Source organism: Pristiophorus japonicus, chromosome 4 (assembly GCF_044704955.1).
Source record: "Pristiophorus japonicus isolate sPriJap1 chromosome 4, sPriJap1.hap1, whole genome shotgun sequence".
NCBI lineage: Eukaryota > Metazoa > Chordata > Chondrichthyes > Pristiophoridae > Pristiophorus > Pristiophorus japonicus.
In genome coordinates, this window is record NC_091980.1 from 63,223,524 (window position 1) to 63,242,855 (window position 19,332).

General features: G+C 43.9%; 1 protein-coding gene across 1 annotated transcript in view; it reads right to left on the reverse strand.

The window, feature by feature from the left end:
- LOC139262070 (polypeptide N-acetylgalactosaminyltransferase 10-like) overlaps window positions 1-19,332 on the reverse strand; it is a 157,247-nt gene that overhangs the window by 88,790 nt on the left and 49,125 nt on the right. The window contains exon 3 of the mRNA XM_070877225.1: window positions 695-833. Coding sequence (XP_070733326.1) covers window positions 695-833 — 139 coding nt within the window. The remainder of the gene's footprint in view (window positions 1-694; window positions 834-19,332) is intronic.

Genomic DNA, 19,332 nt, shown 5'->3' on the forward strand with positions numbered 1-19,332 from the left:
TTATTTATTTATTTTTTAAAAAGGTGCAAGAGCACTTATAGGCATGTTATAAAAGCTTTTAATTTACTAAAACTAACTACTGTACACCAATGTAACTAGTAAAGTCTATTTCTGTTATTCAAAATTAGGTTATTCAAAAGTGGTGGACTAGACTTTGATTAAAAATGCTTAATGTTTGTGATAAACCCATTTTCATCTGTATTAGTAGAACTGCACCAGTTTACCACTCTTAAATATATCAAGACATATTTTTTTATGCAAATGTAAAAAAAATTAAGTTTTAAAAATGCTACCTGATTGCGCTGGTTGCCATATGCCAATGAGTTTGAGCAGACAATTGAGCAAAAAAAAAAAAACTTGTTAAAGCTAGCGCAATTTGCACTCGGATCACCAATTGCACCGAAAGTGGAATCTCTTGGCCAAACTGTTATGCACCGTCTTCATAATTGACTCCTATGGAAATGGCAAATGGTGAGCACTGTTTGCCCGATATCGTCATCTGCCCACGCTAAGCGGGGCAGTGTAAACCATGAGAACTGTAATAGAATAGCTGTCATGCAATAAAGATCTCAGTACAAAGGTTTGGTATCAACAAAACAAACTAAGATATGGTTGATATAGATAGTTAACAATATTTTAACCAAATAAGGACGACTTAATTCATTACAAGATGGAAGGAAGCTGCTTCACTCACTTTGGATGTCGAATGTCAGGGAGGCTCCGATTGAGAGAGATTTTATCACTCACGTAGATGTTAAAACCATTTTCCCTATATGCTTGATCAGCTCGATCTTCATTAGACAATGGGACAGGTTTCCCCTGCTCTCCAATTCCTAATAGGATAAAGCAAAAGAAAAGTGGTGATAGTTATATTCACCCTCAACAGTTAATCTTGGGTTCTATCAAATTTACTGTTAAATCTTGATTCTATAGTTGTGGCTTTCTTGCAATGGTTCATTATTCTTCATAGAATATACCTAGGGATTGTTGGACAAAGTTAAATAAAGCCTGCAGCATTAAAGCAAGTAGTTCACAGAGCCATGCCAGCAGTTGCACTATAGATGGTTTGAAAATTTAAATTAAAATGTTCAGTATTTAAATTGCTTGATCCAAGGTTTCAATTTAAAAAGGAACAGTTCATGAGTTAGGAGAGGCCTTCCACAGACCAAGGATGAGTATCATGTATCCTCATCAAATTTCTGACACACGCATACCATAACTGGCCTAATTTTTTTAGCTCATATAGTCTCACAACAAGGTGCCATAAATAAACTGTACACACCCAATCATAAAAAATGGCTAAGGCCCATCATCAATTGGAGCAATAGAACAGCCCCACAATTTCATTTGTAAATATTCCCAGATACTCCAGCTAAGATTTGGAATGTCCACTGTTCTGGTCATTGACTCCGCAATGCTGGACTCATTATAGACCTGTGCTATCCCGAACACCTATGCAGAGACACCAAGCCAAACCCAAACTCTTCAAGACTAACCAGAGAGATAATCCAATTTTATCGTAGAAGGTACAAGAGATGAAAACATTTTGCCATGGGATTTGATTTCTAAGTATTACCTAGAGTCTTCATGTGCAAGCCTTACTGCAAAACAATACTTCTGGAAAGACTGCAATCTATACAGTTAAAGATGTGCACTTGCAAACATATGCAATCTTAAGACACAAATAAATATGGAGTAGTCCAGATTTCCCTTGTTGATACCATAACTATGTTCAAATAGAAACAAGAGATTGAAAAAAGTTGCTCACAAATTCGCAAAAGGTAATGGAGTTAGTCTAAATCAGACTGATACTTTTCCCCAAAAGGTTGGCAGCGAAATTGTCAAAACATTCCCAAGATCAAAAAGATAACTACAGGTGAAATAGGCCATTCAGCCCTATCCACAGAAATCCATGACATTCCATTTTCCCCCGAGCCAGCACCACCACAGCATCAAACTGCCTCTTAAATGATTTCAGAAATTTTGCATCCACCACTCAAGCTCTTGATCACTTTGTGCATGAACAAATGATTCCAGACATCAATCTTGAGCTTGCCTTTAACCAATTTATACTTATGTTTCCTCATCCTGCAGTCGTGGTTCAATGAAGTAGTGCTCAAGATAAACTTTTAAAATTTCACTTAACAATATTTTAAATCTTCTCTTCTTAGGAAGTCCCTGGGAGTAAAAGATCACTTGTTTCCATGCTAAAAATAAGTCATGTGACTGAAGAGTTCGATGTGTGACCTGCAGCCTCTGTCACAGGTGGGGCAGACGGTGGTTGGAGGAACGGGAGGTTGGGGTGACTGGGTTGCCACACGCTCCTTCTGCTTTTGACGCTTGGCTTCAATTTGCTCTCGGCAAAGAGAGTCAAGGTGTTCAGCACCTTCCCGGATGCTTTTCCTCTATTTGGGTGGTCTTGGGCCAGGAATTCCCAGGTGTCGATGGGGATGTTGCACTTTTTCAAGGAGGCTTTGAGGGTGTCCTTGAAGCGTTTCCTCTGCCCATCTGGGGCTTGCTTGCCATGTCAGAGCTCCGAGTAGAGCGCTTGTTTTGGGAGTCTTGTGTCAGGCATGTGGACGATGTGGCCCATCCAATGAAGCGTGGTCACTGATTCGATGCTGGGGATGTTGGCCTGAGCGAGAACACCGACACTGGTGCGCCTATCCTGCCAATGAATTTGCAGGATCTTGCGGAGGCAATAATGGTATTACTTCTCCAGTGTTTTGAGGTGCCTGCTGTACATAGTCCATGAGCCATATAGGGCGGGTATCACTACTGCTCTTAGACCATGAGCTTGGTGCGAGGTCCTGGTCTTCCTCAGGTGACTGAAGGCTGCACTGGCACACTGAAGGCAGTGTTGGACCTCGTTGTCGATGTCTTCCCTTATTGACAGTAGGCTCCCGAGGAATGGTAAATGGTCCACGTTGTCCAGGGCCTCATCGTGGATCTTGATAACCGGGGGCTGTGTGGCGGGGGAAGGTTGGTATAGGACCTTTATCTTACGGATGTTTAGTGTGAGGCTCATGGTCTCGTACGCCTCAGTGAAGGCATTGATGATGGCTTGGAGTTCGGCCTCCAAGTGTGCGTAGACGTGTCATTGCGTACTGTAATTCGATGATGGAGGATGGACAACCTTGGATCTGGCCTGGAGGCAGCAGAGGTTTAACAGATTCCCGTTTATCCTGTAATTTAGCTCCACTCCAGCGGGGAGCTTGCTGAGGGCGAGATGGAGCATTGCAGCAAGGAAGATCGAGAAGAGCGTTGGTGCGATGACATAGCCTTGCTTGACCCCGGTCTGAAAGTGGAATGGGTCTGTGGTGGATCAGGATCACGACTTGCAGGTCATCATGAAGCAGGGGGAGGATGATTTTAAATACTTTAATGAGGTGCCCTCTCATTGCCTCCTTTCAACGCTGAGGAATATATATATTTTCTAACCTTTCCTCAAAACGCAATACTCTGACACGAAGGATCAACTCATGGTCCTTCTGTGATGCTTCCAGGGCTTGGATGTTGCCATTGTATCTGTTGGAAGTTAAATGTACTAAAGTTGGCACAAACTGATTGGAGTAATGTACAACCTCAGCAAACTTGTTGATTTTCCAATATTCAGTTTCTCTGGATTCAGTATGCTTTATTGAGTGTTGCTCTTCTAGACGTGGATATGGTCAGTGTTGAGTCTTACTTTCACTCCTAGATTTCTTTTGGTCTCTACTCAAGCTAATACACCATTTTATTTTTTTCCCCACTGTGTAACACCCTGCCCAGTTAGATTTAATGTCTCGGTCTTTCTGCAAATCCTTTACTGCTTCAAACTCTGCTGCCCTGCCTGGTTTTGCTATCGTCAGCAAATCTGACCAAGCTGCATAGTGTTTCTGAATCCAGGTTGTTACATGAATCAGAAGCAGCAGCAGTTCCTCAAGTTAGCATCACTCACTCACTAATACCTTCTTCTTTCTCTTTCAGCCATTTCTTTACCCACCTCAAAGTTTTATCCAGTATACCTGTGACCTTAAACTTGTGTAGCACCCTTTCTTTTAACACTTTAAAGGGTTTGAATTATTTGATAAGGCTCTTGTTGTTACAATACTGGAAGAAGTTTTTCCTGTTGCTCATCTTCCACAACTATGCTCATTTTGTGTTCCATTTTTGCCCCTCTGATCACATTTTTTTTTAAATTCTTGGAGGTTCCTTTATTTTTAAACTGTCCCTCATCCTTCTCCTTGTAGAATTTATTTTTTCATTAGTAATCTATTTACTAACACATTTCTTAAATCTGCCCTTACTAGTCCTTGGTACATACTTATGCATAATAAACATAAGAACATAAGAACATAAGAATTAGGAACAGGAGTAGGCCAGCTAGCCCCTCGAGCCTGCTCCGCCATTCAAAAAGATCATGGCTGATCTGGCCGTGGACTCAGCTCCACTTACCCGCCCGCTCCCCATAAACCTTAATTCCCTTATTGGTTAAAAATCTATTGATCTGTGATTTGAATACATTCAATGAGCTAGCCTCAACTGCTTCCTTGGGCAGAGAATTCCACAGATTCACAACCCTTTGGGAGAAGAAATTCCTTCTCAACTCTGTTTTAAATTGACTCCCCCGTATTTTGAGGCTGTGCCCCCTAGTTCTAGTCTCCCCGACCAGTGGAAACAACCTCTCTGCCTCGATCTTGTCTATCCCTTTCATTATTTTAAATGTTTCCATAAGATCACCCCTCATCCTTCTGAACTCCAACGAGTAAAGACCCAGTCTATTCAATCTATCATCATAAGGTAGCCCCCTCATCTCCGGAATCAGCCTAGTGAATCGTCTCTGTACCCACTCCAAGGCTAGTATATCCTTCCTTAAGTAAGGTGACCAAAACTGCACACAGTACTCCAGGTGCGGCCTCATCAATACCCTGTACAGTTGCAGCAGGACCTCCCTCTCGCAATGAAGGCCAACATTCCATTCGCCTTCCTGATTACCTGCTGCACCTGCAAACTAACTTTTTGGGATTCATGCACAAGGACCCCCAGGACCCTCTGTACCGCAGCATGTTGTAATTTCTCCCCATTCAAATAATATTCCCTTTTACTGTTTTTTTTCCCCAAGGTGGATGACCTCACATTTTCCAACATTGTATTCCATCTGCCAAACCATAGCCCATTCGCTTAACCTATCTAAATCTCTTTGCAGCCTCTCTGTGTCCTCTACACAACCCGCTTTCCCACTAATCTTTGTGCCATCTGCAAATTTTGTTACACTACACTCTGTCCCCTCTTCCAGGTCATTGTAAACAGTTGTGGTCCCAGCACCGATCCCTGTGGCACACCACTAACCACCGATTTCCAACCCGAAAAGGACCCATTTATCCAGACTCTCTGCTTTCTGTTAGGCAGCCAATTCTCTATCCATGCGAATACATTTCCTCTGACTCTGCGTACCTTTATCTTCTGCAGTAACCTTTTGTGTGGCACCTCATCGAATGCCTTTTGGAAATCTAAATACACCACATCCATCGGTACACCTCTATCCACCATGCTCGTTATATCCTCAAAGAATTCCAGTAAATTAGTTAAACATGATTTCCCCTTCATGAATCCATGTTGCGTCTGCTTGATTGCACTGTTCCTATCTAGATGTCCCGTTATTTCTTCCTTAATGAATGCTCAGTGGTATTTAATTTGTCTCTATGTACTTTAAAAAAAAAGTCATATACCTCAGTATTGATTTATCCCAGATCATGTTGTCGTTACTGTCACCTAGGAGTGTACTACTTTCATTCCTATTTTGCCACCTGGGCAACTCGCCATAACCAGGTTAATATGCAAATTAGCTCTCACAGCACGTCTAATGTACTATATCATAACGCAGTCAAGCATTGCATTTACTATGTCGAGACCCCTTTATCAGTTCCTCCTAGCATCTACACAACTCGCTATGCCTCCTAACTTGGTGCCACCTGCAAACTTGGGTATACAACACTCCATTCATCCAACTCATTAATATATATGGTAAAAAGCGGAGACCCCAGTATCAATCCGTGAGGAACACCACTTTTCACAATCCGTCAATCAGAGAATCAGAGAATGAATCCTTTATCCCTACTCTGTCTCCTATCCGCCGCCCCCCCCCCACAACCCATTATTGACAATCACCCTCTTATATACCTTAAAGTCAAAGGAACTGCCCCCCCCCCCGCCCCCCTATCTTTTCCTTCAATTGGCCAATGAATCACCTGTGTCATGAGTTCACATCTTTTTGTATCAACCATCTCAAACAGCTACATTCATGTTCTTCCAGTTACTCAGTTTGCTGACTATTTCAGGACAGAGACATGTCAGGTGGTAATTTGTTCTCTTACCTTTGCCAACAGAACAGAACAAAGTGTTTCTTTCTGAGTTAGAGTTCCAAGTTTATCTCCTTTTACTGAGATACCTCTGCTCCGTGGCCTCAATGTTATATTTCTCACTGAAAACGCCTGGTTCACGAGGCCATTCACAACTCTTAGCCATTTAGTATATCCCATAATTCCATCTGGCTTCAGACTCATTGTGATGAACACCTTTAGACTGAAACTCCATTTTGAGAATAAATTTACAAGCCATTCTCATTATACTCCTCAAGCTCTCTCCATCTTATTCTTTCCCATGGCACTGATTCCTACACGTTTTTCTACTCTTTAAATTATTAACAGTTTGTTGGATTAATAGATAATTACTTATTTCAGTAAGTCACTCTCTGCTCTATGGAATTATGATGCTTTGAGGTGCAATGCCAAAGTGTGACACTTTTGACATGCGGTGCTTTTGAAATGATTCGGGAAATCTGTGCTAGATGCAAGACTTTTCATTTTATTAGTTAGATGTAGTTCATTGGGTGCAAGACTAAATTGGACAGCTCTTTCAAAGAGGCACGATGGGCCAAATGGCCTCCTTCTGTGCTGTAAGATTCTATGATTCTATTTTTTCATCTTACCAATGAAGACATTTGATGTATCTATGAGTAAAAGTTTATGTTCAATTTTACATGGTTTTGCCTTTTTAAAAAAAAATAAAAATGAAATCAATGAAAAAAACATTGAATTTGATAAAACTGGGAAGTCACCAAAAGACACCGAGAACAATTATAATGAAGGCTTATAGGTATCAATCGATGTTTTACAGCTTTTAACTGGATAATGGGAGTGGAGAATTAAAATCAGTCCTGAACTAGATTGACACAGAGAAGCATTTAAGTGACCGTGAAGTTCATTTCATAATTAATTTTGCATTTGAGTATTCATTTAAAATCCCCAACTCCAAACAAGAGAGAAAAAAAATTGCAGATAAACAATATATGCCATTATCTATATCGTCCATTGACATCGCAAATGGCAGGTTTGTAATTATATGGAATTAACTTAAAAGTCTTGAACTTGGCTACAAAGTTTTGCCGACGGTGAATCAGTAAGGTGAAAACTTGAAAGTGGGACACTGAAAATATGTAGCAATATCCATTACAACTAGTTGGATCCTGATACTTATTTAGTTACGTGGCATCAGAAAAGAACAAAGGCTACCTCACCAACAGAATATTATAGCCATCAGATCATTGTCAAGAAAAACAATGTGAATCAGTGTATATTTTAATCTCATGTATCACAACCCAATGTGAGGTAATAATTTCAAAGTTCACAGATTGTGTGGTACAAGCAGCAGATTTATTTGGCAGCAATACAGCAGGATGGAGTTTCAGGCAATTGTAATGAGGAACAGTTGCTGGGAACAGAAACAAAAAGAAAACATTATACTGAGGCACTAATAGGCAAATCAACAATTTTCCACTGCTTGCTGCATACGCTAACAATTCTGGTTCACCAAATAATGTTTAAACAATCCATGGGATGAAGAGTTGAGTGATGTTGAGTTCTCTAATTGTTTTTTGCCGGCGGGTGCAGAGTGGAAGTGCCGGTGTGTCGGGTCGGCCGCAGCTCCTAGTCCTCAGCGCCGTGCTGATGATGTCAGCGCGACATGGACGTACCACGTCACGCTGACACATCACAACGTCCCTCCCCTTCAGTTCGAGGGGAGGGCCGCTGCGAACTCTGCATTTAGTTTAGGTAGGCCCACTAGGCCACCAGGAGGGTTTCCTGTTGGCGGCCCGGCCAAACCCGTGACCTCAGAGTCGGCCGATAATTAAAATAAAATGGAGGTGCAGCAGTTCACCCTCCCAGGCACACACAGCTTCCCGCCGGGGAAAGCTGTCGGGGGTACCGACCCATGGCGGCGCCGCTCCCGCGGGGCAATTTCCCACAAGTCATATGGGGGAACATCTCTGGGAACAGTGATCAACAACTTGCATTTATATAGCACCTTAAATGTAGTAAAACATCCCAAGGCACTTCACAGGATCATTATAAAACAAAATTTGACACCAAGCCACAAAAGGAGATATTAGGGCAGCTGACCTAAAACTTGGTCAAAACGGTTTAATGAGCATCTTAAAAAGGAGGAAAGAGAGGTAGCAAAGTGGAGAGGTTTAGGGAGGGAATTCCAGAGCTTAGGAGCTGAGGGCATGGCCACCATTGGTGGGGTGATTAAAATCCCTAACAGCAACAGACCGGCACGCCGCACCGCTATAGTTGCCCGGGAACTCGGGTATTTCAACATCGACATCACCACCCTAAGCGAGATCCAGTGTACAGAGGAAGGCCAGCTCAAAGAACAAGGTAGTAGTTATACCTTCTTCTGGAAAGGCAAACCAGAAGCAGAACGTCACCTCCATGGGGTTGGCTTCGCCGTAAAAAACGAACTAGTTGGCTGTCTCAGAGATTCCCCTGTGAGATAAACGAACGCCTCATGACTCTTTGGCTCACCCTAGCTCTGAAACATTGCGCTATGTTCTTCAGCGCCAACGCCCCAACACTGGAAGCTGCAGACGAGATCAAAGAGAATTTCTACTCCAGCCTCGAACAATCCATGTCCCAAGTCCCGAGTAACAAGCTGATCCTCCTTGGCGACTTCGGAAAGGACACTGACCTCTGGGGAAGTGTGATCGGCAGAGAGGGGGGGCAGGGAAAGCCAACTCCAATGGCACCCTCCTCCTGACAAAATGCTTAGAGCACGGCCTCATCATAACTAATACCCTGTTCCGTCAGAAGGACAAATACAAAGTTTCATGGCAATACCCTCGCTCCAAGCACTGACATCTGCTAGACTGCGTCATCGCCCGAGCGAGGGACCGACCCGCACCATGACAGGAGATGACGACTGCTGGACGGACCACCACTTAAATCCTCAAGGCTTCCATAATCAGTACCTGCGAAGAGACACTCGATCACTCAACCAAGAAACATCAAGACTGGTTCGATGAGAACGACCAGGAGATCCAGGAGCTAATATGCCCTGTAAGGGGTATAGAAGAATTGTAAGGTGATAACATACGGTCACTAAAGTGGAAGTAGACAGACAGATAGATGGTCACTAAAATGGATACTGAAGGTAGTGAATTGATCTCAGACATAGTTCACATTGTAGGGCTTATCAGAATTAGGAGGTAATGAGGAATCGGGAGTTCCTCTACCTTACAGTAGGGATTATAATATATTGTAAATTAACAGATTGTATGTAAAGCTCACTTATGTATGTAAACACGTTTGTAACACTCGCTTACAATGGGTTTTAAGAAGGGGAAGCAGTAAAGCTTGCTATGCAGCAAAGCTTGATGGTTAATGAACCATCCTTGTGTTAACCTTAGTACAGACTGATGGAAACTTACATTCAGTACAGAACAACATCCACCAAAACAGGAGGGAGTCAACAATCTAGAAACATAGATTGTAGCAACATCTGAATCTCATGAGAATGAGAACATTTTGACTGGAGTTCTCTTGGGAAAGGAATAAGAAAGCAGGTGTTTGGGAACAAGATAGCAAACCCTGGGAAACCAGGTTAATTCACACATTATGAGGAACTGAGGCAAAGTTGACACCACTGAACAACACATTCCAGAAGGGTGACTTGTGATGGGAGATGGACAGGTGGGGGGAACCACTCAGAGCCAGTCTGATGAGGGTCAACAAATCAATGTAACTTCGCTGATAGCAGTTGGCCAATTGGTGGTTTTGTCAGAGGGTCGTGCACCTAAGAAAATGTATAACTGTAGATGTAAAACCTCTGTTCTAAGAAGTGTTCGTCGGAACTCTTCACCTTAATGCTTGAATAAAAAACGGTTGAACCGAGGTTTCGTCTGAGTGATTCCGTGGTCGCATTAACGGGCGGGTGTTGATTCCTTATATCAGGGAGTCCAACTTGAAGAAGAGAAGTCTTCTTTTTACCCCAACATGCCACAAGTGCAATTCTTGGACCGGAAGCAGCAACACAACTTGAGGACAAGAAAGCAGCTCTACAGATATCTGAAGGCCGAGATCCAACAGAAAACCCACGACCTAAAGAACAGATGGCGGGTGGAGAAAGCTCAAGAAATCCAGCAGCTAGCCGACAACCACGATGTGCGAGAATTCTTCAGCGCAATCAAGACGACCTACGGCCTAAGCACCAAAGGCTCTACCCCACTACTGGCCAAGAACAGAGAAGCCCCAAGGTCAGAGAGGCAGTCAGTGCCAGCTGGAAGGAGCACTTTGAGGATCTCCTCAATCGAGACACTGTCTTCGACGTGAGTGTCCTTGACTCCATCCCATAGCATGCCACCTGCCACCATCTCAGCACAACCCCAGCCCGGCACGAGGTTGAAAAGGCCATCTGACAACTGAAGAACATCAAGTCATCAGGAGCAGATGGAATCCTGACCGCAGCACTAAAACATGGTGGAGAAGCACTACTGGCGCAGATCCATGACCTCATCTCTCTTACCTGGAAGGTGGAAATCATGCCAGGTGATCTCAGAGACGCTGTAATCGTGACCATCTTCAAGAAAGGTAACAAGTCTGACTGTGGTAACTACAGAGGAATCTCCCTGCTGTCAACCACCGGGAAAGTCGTCGCAAGAATCCTCCTGAATCGCCTCCTTCCTGTGGCTGAAGAACTCCTCCCAAAGTCGCAATGCGGATTCTTCCCCCCTAAGGGGCGCATTGGACATGATCTTCACCACGCGGTAGATACAAGTGAAATGCAGGGAACAGCACCAAACCCTGTACATGGCCTTCTTCGACCTCACAAAAGCCTTCGACACAGTCAACCGTACAGGATTATGGAGCATCATCCTCAGATTTGGCTGCCCTCAAAAGTTTGTCACCATTCTCCGCCTGCTCCATCACGACATGCAAATCGTGATCCTGACCAACGGATCCACCACAGACCCATTCCACGTTCAGACTGGTGTCAAGCAAGGCTGTGTCATCGCACCAACGTTCTTCTTGATCTTCCATGCTGCAATGCTCCATCTCACCCTTGGCAAGCTCCCCGCTGGAGTGGTGCTAAATTACAGGACGAACGGGAATCTGTTCAACCTCCGCCGCCTCCACGCCAGATCCGCGGTCGCCCCATCCTCTCATCGAACTACAGTATGTCTGCCTACGTCTGCACACACTCGGAGGCCGAACTCCAAGCCATCGTCAACATCTTCACCGAGGCACACGAGAGCATGGGCCTTACACTAAACATCCGTAAGACAAAGGTCCTCTACCAGCCTGCCCCCGCCACACAGCACTACCCCCCGATTATCAAGATCCATGATGAGGCCTTGGACAACATGGGCCATTTTCCATAGCTCTGGAGTCCACTGTCAACAAGGCCAGACATCTACGATGAGGTCCAACACTGCCTTCAGTGTCCCAGTACAGCCTTCGGTCGCCTGAGGAAGAGAGTGTTTGAAGACCAGGACTTCAAACCTGGCACCAAGCTCATGGTCTACAGTGCAGTGCTGATTCCCGCCCTCCTATATGGTTCAGAGACATGGACTATGTACAGCAGACACCTCAAAACACTGGAGAAGTACCACCAATGTTGCCTCTGCAAGATCCTGAAAATCCATTGGCAGGACAGGCGCACCAACGTCAGTGTTCTCGCTCAGGTCAACATCCCCAGCATCAAGCATTGACCATGCTCGATGGGCCACATCGTCTGCATGCCTGACAAGAGACTCCCAAAACAAGCACGCTACTCGGAGCTCCGACGCGGCAAGCGAGCCCCAGGTGGGCAGAGGAAAAGCTTCAAGGACACCCTCAAATCCTCCTTGAAAAAATGTAACATTCCCACTGACACCTGGGAATCCCTGGCCCAAGACCACCCAAAGTGGAGGAAAAGCATCCGGGAAGGCGCTGAACGCTGAGTCACTTCGCTGAGAGCAAGCTGAAGCCATGAGTCAACAGCGGAAGGAGCGTGTGGCAACCCAGACACCCTACTCACCTGTTGTTGCAACCACCATTTGCCCCATCTGTGACAGGGACTGTAGGTCCCACATTGGACTCTTCAGTCACCCGAGAACTCATTTCAAGTGTGGAAGCAAGTCATCCTCGACGCTGAGGGACTGCGGATGATGATGATGATGAAAATTGGGGATGCGCAGATATCGGAGGGTTATAGGCAATGTTCCCAGTAATTTATTTTTGGGGCCATGCGGCCCCTTTAAAGTTCCATGCATGTGTGGTTTTTCAATTTAAAAGCCAGTTCACTGACTACGCTAGAGCTAGAGTACTGTGGCGCAGCTTAAAGGGAACATTGATTGCAGGGCCAGAAGAGGTTACACAGAGATGGGGAGGGGAAGGCCATGGTGAGATGTGGCTCAGAAGCAGGAAGCAAAGGATAATGATTGATGGGTGTTTTTGTGATGGTTGAAGGCCGTTTCCAGTGGGATTCTGCAGGGCTCAGCTATAGGTCCCTTGCTTTGTGGTATATATCAATGATTTAGATTTGAATGTAAGGGGTAGAATTAAGAAGTTTGCAGAGGATACAAAAATTGACTGTGTGGTTGATAATGAAAAAGAAAGCTGTAGACTGCAGGAAGATATCAATAAACTGGCCAACTGGGCAGAACAGTGGCAAATGGAATTCAATCCGGAGAAGAAAAAAAGAAGGGCGGTAAGAGAAGGGATAACCAGCCGTGGATAACCAAGGAAATAAAGGAGAGTATCAAATTAAAAACCAATGCATATAAGGTGGCCAAGGTTAGTGGGAACCTAGAAGATTGGGAAAATTTTAAACAACAGCAAAGAACGACTAAGAAAGCAATAAAGAAAGGAAAAATAGATTACGAAAGTAAACTTGCGCAAAACATAAAAACAGACAGTGAAAGCTTTTACCGATATATAAAACGGAAAAGAATGACTGAAGTAAATGTTGGTCCCCCTTAGAAGATGAAAAGGGGGATTTAATAATGGGAAATGTGGAAGTGGCTGAGACCTTAAAGAATTATTTTGCTTCGGTCTTCAGTGTGGAAGACACAAAAACCATGCCAAAAATTGCTGGTCACGGGAATGTGGGAAGGTAGGACCTTGAGATAATCACTATCACTAGGGGGGTAGTGCTGGATAGGCTAATGGGACTCAAGGTAGACAAGTCCCCTGGTCTGGATGAAATGCATCCCAGAGTATTAAAAGAGATGGCGGAAGTAATAGCAGATGCATTCGTTATAATCTATCAAAATTCTCTGGACTCTGGGGAGGTACCAGCGGATTGGAAAGCAACTAATGTAACGCCACTGTTTAAAAAAGGTGGCAGACAAAAGGCAGGTAACTATAGGCCGTTTAGTTTAACATCTGTATTGGGGAAAATGCTTGAAGTTATCATTAAGGAAGAAATAGCGGGACATCTAGATAGGAATAGTGCAATCAAGCAGATGCAACATGGATTCATGAAGGGGAAATCATGTTTAACTAATTTACTGGAATTCTTTGAGGATATAACGAGCATGGTGGATAGAGGTGTACCGATGGATGTGGTGTATTTAGATTTCCAAAAGGCATTCGATAAGGTGTCACACAAAAGGTTACTGCAGAAGATAAAGGTATGCGGAGTCAGAGGAAATGTATTAGCATGGATAGAGAATTGGCTGGCCAACAGAAAGCAGAGATTCGGGATAAATGGGTCCTTTTCGGGTTGGAAATCGGTGGTTAGTGGTGTGCCACAGGGATCGGTGCTTGGACCACAACTGTTTACAATATACATAGATGACCTGGAAGAGGGGACAGAGTGTAGTGTAACAAAATTTGCAGATGATACAAAGATTAGTGGGAAAGCGGGTTGTGTAGAGGCTGCAAAGAGATTTAGATAGGTTAAGCGAATGGGCTAAGGTTTGGCAGATGGAATACAATGTCAGAAAATGAGGGGTCATCCACCTTGGGGGAAAAAAAAACAGTAAAAGGGAATATTATTTGAATGGAGAGAAATTACAACATGCTGCGGTGCAGAGGGACCTGGGGGTCCTTGTGCATGAATCCCAAAAAATTAGTTTGCAGGTGCAGCAGGTAATCAGGAAGGCGAATGGAATGTTGGCCTTCATTGCGAGAGGGATGGAGTACAAAAGCAGGGAGGTCCTGCTGCAACTTTATAGGGTATTGGTGAGGCAGCACCTGGAGTACTGCGAGCAGTTTTGGTCACCTTACTTAAGGAAGGATATACTAGCTTTGGAGGGGGTACAGAGACGATTCATTAGGTTGATTCCGGAGATGAGAGGGTTACCTTATGATGATAGATTGAGTAGACTGGGTTCTTTACTCGTTGGAGTTCAGAAGGATGAGGGGTGATCTTATAGAAACATTTAAAATAATGAAAGGGATAGACAAGATAGAGGCAGAGAGGTTGTTTCCACTGGTCGGGGAGACTAGAACTAAGGGGCACAACCTCAAAATACAGGGGAGCCAATTTAAAACCGAGTTGAGAAGGAATTTCTTCTCCCAGAGGGTTGTGAATCTGTGGAATTCTCTGCCCAGGGAAGCAGTTGAGGCTAGCTCATTGAATGTATTCAAATCACAGATAGATAGATTTTTAACCAATAAGGGAACTAAGGGTTATGGGGAGCGGGCGGGTAAGTGGAGCTGAGTCCACGGCCAGATCAGCCATGATCTCGTTGAATAGCGGAGCAGGCTCGAAGGGCTAGATGGCCTACTCCTGTTCCTAATTCTTATGTTCTTATGTTCTAAGTGTGAGGTAATGAATTTGGGGTTGGCTAACAAGACAAGAGAATACACATTAAATGGTAGGACACTGAGAAGTGTAGAGGAACAAAGGGACCTTCGAGTGTATATCCACAGATCCCTGATGGTAGCAAGCCAGGTAGATAAGGTGGTTAAGAAGGCATATGAAATACTTGCCTTTATGATCTGAGACATGGAATATAAGAGCAGGGAGGTTATACTTGAAATATAAAACACTAATTAGGCCACAGCTAGAGTACTGCATGCGGTTCTGGTCACCTCATTACAGGAAAGGTATGATTGCACTAGAGAGGGTACAGATGAGATTTATAAGGATATTGCCCTGACTGGAGAATTTTAGTTAGGAGAAAAGATTGGATAGGCTGGGGTTTGTTTTCTTTGGAACAGAGGAGGCTGAGGGGAGACCTTATTGAGGTGTATAAAACTATGAGGGGCCTGGAAAGAGTGGATAGGAAGGAACTATTTCCATTAGAAACATAGAAATCTAGAAACATAGAAACTAGGTGCAGGAGTTGGACATTAGGCCCTTCGAAACTGCACCACCATTCAATAAGATCATGGCTGAATATTCCCTCAGTACCCCTTTCCTGCTTTCTCTCCATATCCCTTGATCCCTTTAGCCGTAAGGTCCATATCTAACTCCCTCTTGAATATATCCAATGAACTGGCATCAACAACTCTCTGCGGTAGGGAATTCCACAGGTTAACAACTCTGAGTGAAGAAGTTTCTCCTCATCTCAGTCCTAAATGGCTTACCCCTTATCCTTAGACTGTGTCCCCTGGTTCTGGACTTCCCCAACATTGGGAACATTCTTCCTGCATCTAACCTGTCCAGTCCCATCAGAATTTTATATGTTTCTATGAGATCCCCTCTCATCCTTCTAAACTCAAGCGAATACAGGATCCAGTCTCTCCTCATATGTCAATCCTGCCATCCCGGGAATCAGTCTGGTGAACCTTCGCTGCACTCCCTCAATAGCAAGAATATCCTTCCTCAGATTAGGAGACCAAAACTGAACACAATATTCCAGGTGAGGCCTCACTAAGGCCCTGTACAACTGCACTAAGACCTCCCTGCTCCATACTCAAATCCCCGAGCTATGAAGGCCAACATACCATTTGCCTTCTTCACCGCCTGCTGTACCTGCATGCCAACTTTCAAAGACTGATGTACCATGACACCCAGGTCTCATTGCACCTCCCCTTTTCCTAATCTGCCACCATTCAGATAATATTCTGCCTTCATTTTTTGCCCCCAAAGTGGATAACCTCACATTTATCTACATTATACTGTATCTGCCATACTTTTGCCCACTCACCTAACCTGTCCAAGTCACCCTGCAGCCTCTGAGCATCCTCCTCACAGCTCACATCGCCACCCAGCTTAGTGTCATCTGCAAACTTGGAGATATTACACTCAATTCCTTCATCTCAATTATTAATGTATATTGTAAATAGCTAGGGTCCCAGCACTGAACCCTGCAGCACCCCACTAGTCACTGCCTGCCATTCTGAAAAGGACCCGTTTATTCCCACTCTTTGCTTCCTGTCTGCCAACCAGTTCTCTATCCACGTCAGTACATTACCCCCAATACCACGTGCGTTGATTTTGCACACCAATCTCTTGTGTGGGACCTTGTCAAAAGCCTATTGAAAGTCCAAATACACCACATCCACTGGTTCTCCCTTGTCTACTCTACCAGTTACATCCTCAAAAAATTCTAGAAGATTTGTCAAGCATGATTTCCCTTTCATAAATCCATGCTGACTTGGACCGATCCTGTTGCTGCTTTCCAAATGCGCTGCTATTTCATCTTTAATAATTGATTCCAACATTTTCCCCACTACTGATGTCAGGCGAACCGGTCTATAATTCATCATTTTCTCTCTCCCTCCTTTCTTAAACAGTGGTGTTACATTAGCTACCCTCCAGTCCATAGGAACTGATCCAGAGTCGATAGAATATTGGAAAATGATCACCAATGCATCCACTATTTTTAGGGCCACTTCCTTAAGTAGTCTAGGATGCAGACTATCAGGCCCTGGGGATTTATCGGCCTTCAATCCCATCAATTTCCCAAACACAATTTCCCACCTAATAAGGATTTCCTTCAGTTCTTCCTTCACACGAGACCCTCGGTCCCCTAGTATTTCCGGAAGGTTATGTGTGTCTTCCTTCATGATGACAGAACCAAAGTATTTGTTTAACTGGTCCACCATTTCTTTGTTCCCCATTATAAATTCACCTGAATCTGACTGCAAGGGACCTACATTTGTCTTCACTAATCTTTTTCTGTTCACATATCTATAAAAGCTTTTGCAGTCAGTTTTTATGAACCCAGCAAGCTTCCTCTCATACTCTATTTTCCCCCTCCTAATTAAACCCTTTGTCCTCCTCTGCTGAATTATAAAATTCTCCCAGTCCTCAGGTTTGCTGCTTTTTATGGCCAATTTGTATGCTTCTTCCTTGCATTTAACACTATCCTTAATTTTCCTTGTTAGCCACGGTTGAGCCACCTTTCTCGCCGGTTTATTTTTACTCCAGACAGGGATGTACAATTGTTGAAGTTCATCCATGAGTTCTTTAAATGTTTGCTATTGCCTATCCATCGTCAACCCTTTAAGTATCACTTGCCAGTCTATTCTAGCCAATTCACGTCTCATACCATCGAAGTTACCTTTCCTTAAGTTCAGGACCCTAGTCTCTGAATTAACTGTGTCACTCTCCATCTTAATGAAGAATTCTACCATATTATGGTCACTCTTCCCCAAGGGGCCTCGCACAACAAGGCTGCTAATTAGTCCTTTCTCATTACACATCACGCAGTCTAGGATGGCCAGCCCTCTAGTTGGTTCCTCGACATATTGGTCTAGAAAACCATCCCTAATACACTTAGCTGAGCTGTCTGCACCAGGGAGCATAGATTTAAAGTAATTGGTAGGAGGTTTAGAGGGGATTTGAGGGGAAATTTTCTCACCCAGAGGGTGATGGGGGTCTGGAACTCACTGCCTGAAAGGGTAGTAGAGGCAGAAACCCTCACCACATTTAAAAAGTACTTGGATGTGCACTTGGAAGTGCCGTAACCTGCAGGGCTACGGACCAAGAGCTGGAATGTGGGATTAGGCTGGATAGCTCTTTGTCGGCCGGCACGGACACGATGGGTCAAAATGGTCTCCTTCCGTGCTGTAAATTTCTATGATTCTAAGACGATTCTCACCAATCAGAATTTAATGATAATGCTAAAAATAAAACTAGTATTAACATAGACGAACACATGGTTTTATATAGAATCGAGAACCTGAAAATAGACATCCACCCGAGGGTCTTCAGGGAGATGGGACAGGTGCTGTGTGAGTCTCTTGCCCGTACTTTTAATAGCTCACTGCACTCCGGGATGGTTTCTGTAGACTGGAAGGAGGCTAATTTAGTTCCCAATCTTTAAAAAGGAGATAAAGCAAATCCTCAAAAGGAATCATTATTAAAAAATCATGCCTTAAAAATGTGATTATATTTTATGAAGAAGTCTCCGAGACGGTGGATGACAGAGGCCCAGTATTCATTTTGTACTTAGACTTCCAAAAATCTTTTAACTGCATAAGAGGCTTCTCTACAAGATTGAATCCTCTGGTATTAGTGGCAATATATTGAGCTGGATTCAGAACTGGCTGCAAGACCTAAAGCAGAAAAGTTATAGATGGATTTAGACTTGTTTGGAGACCAGTCACCAGTGGTGTCCTGCAGGGGTCGGTGTTGGGACCATTGCTTTTACTATTTTAAAAAATGATCTAGATGCAAGTGTTGGGGGCACGATCTGCAAATTTTCAGATGATAAGATCTGTGCGAGTGTTCGGACTGTAGAGGATGCTCGACTGCTTGTGCAGATCTTAATATGTTGGAAGATTGGGTTCATGACTGGAAAATGACTAATTTTGGAAAAGTGTAGTGTTATGCATGTGGGCATAAGAACATAAGAAATAGGAGCAGGAGTAGGCCATTTGGCCCCTCGAGCCTGCTGCGCCATTTAATAAGATCATGGCTGATCTGATCATGGGCTCAGCTCCACTTCCCTGCCCACTCCCCATTATCCTTCATTCCCTTATCGCTCAAAGATTTGTCCATCTCCGCCTTAAATATATTCAATGACCCAGCCTCCACAGCTCTCTGAGGCAGAGAATTCCATAGATTTACAACCCTCTGAGAAGAAATTCCTCTTCATCTCAGTTTCAAATGGGCGGCCCCTTATTC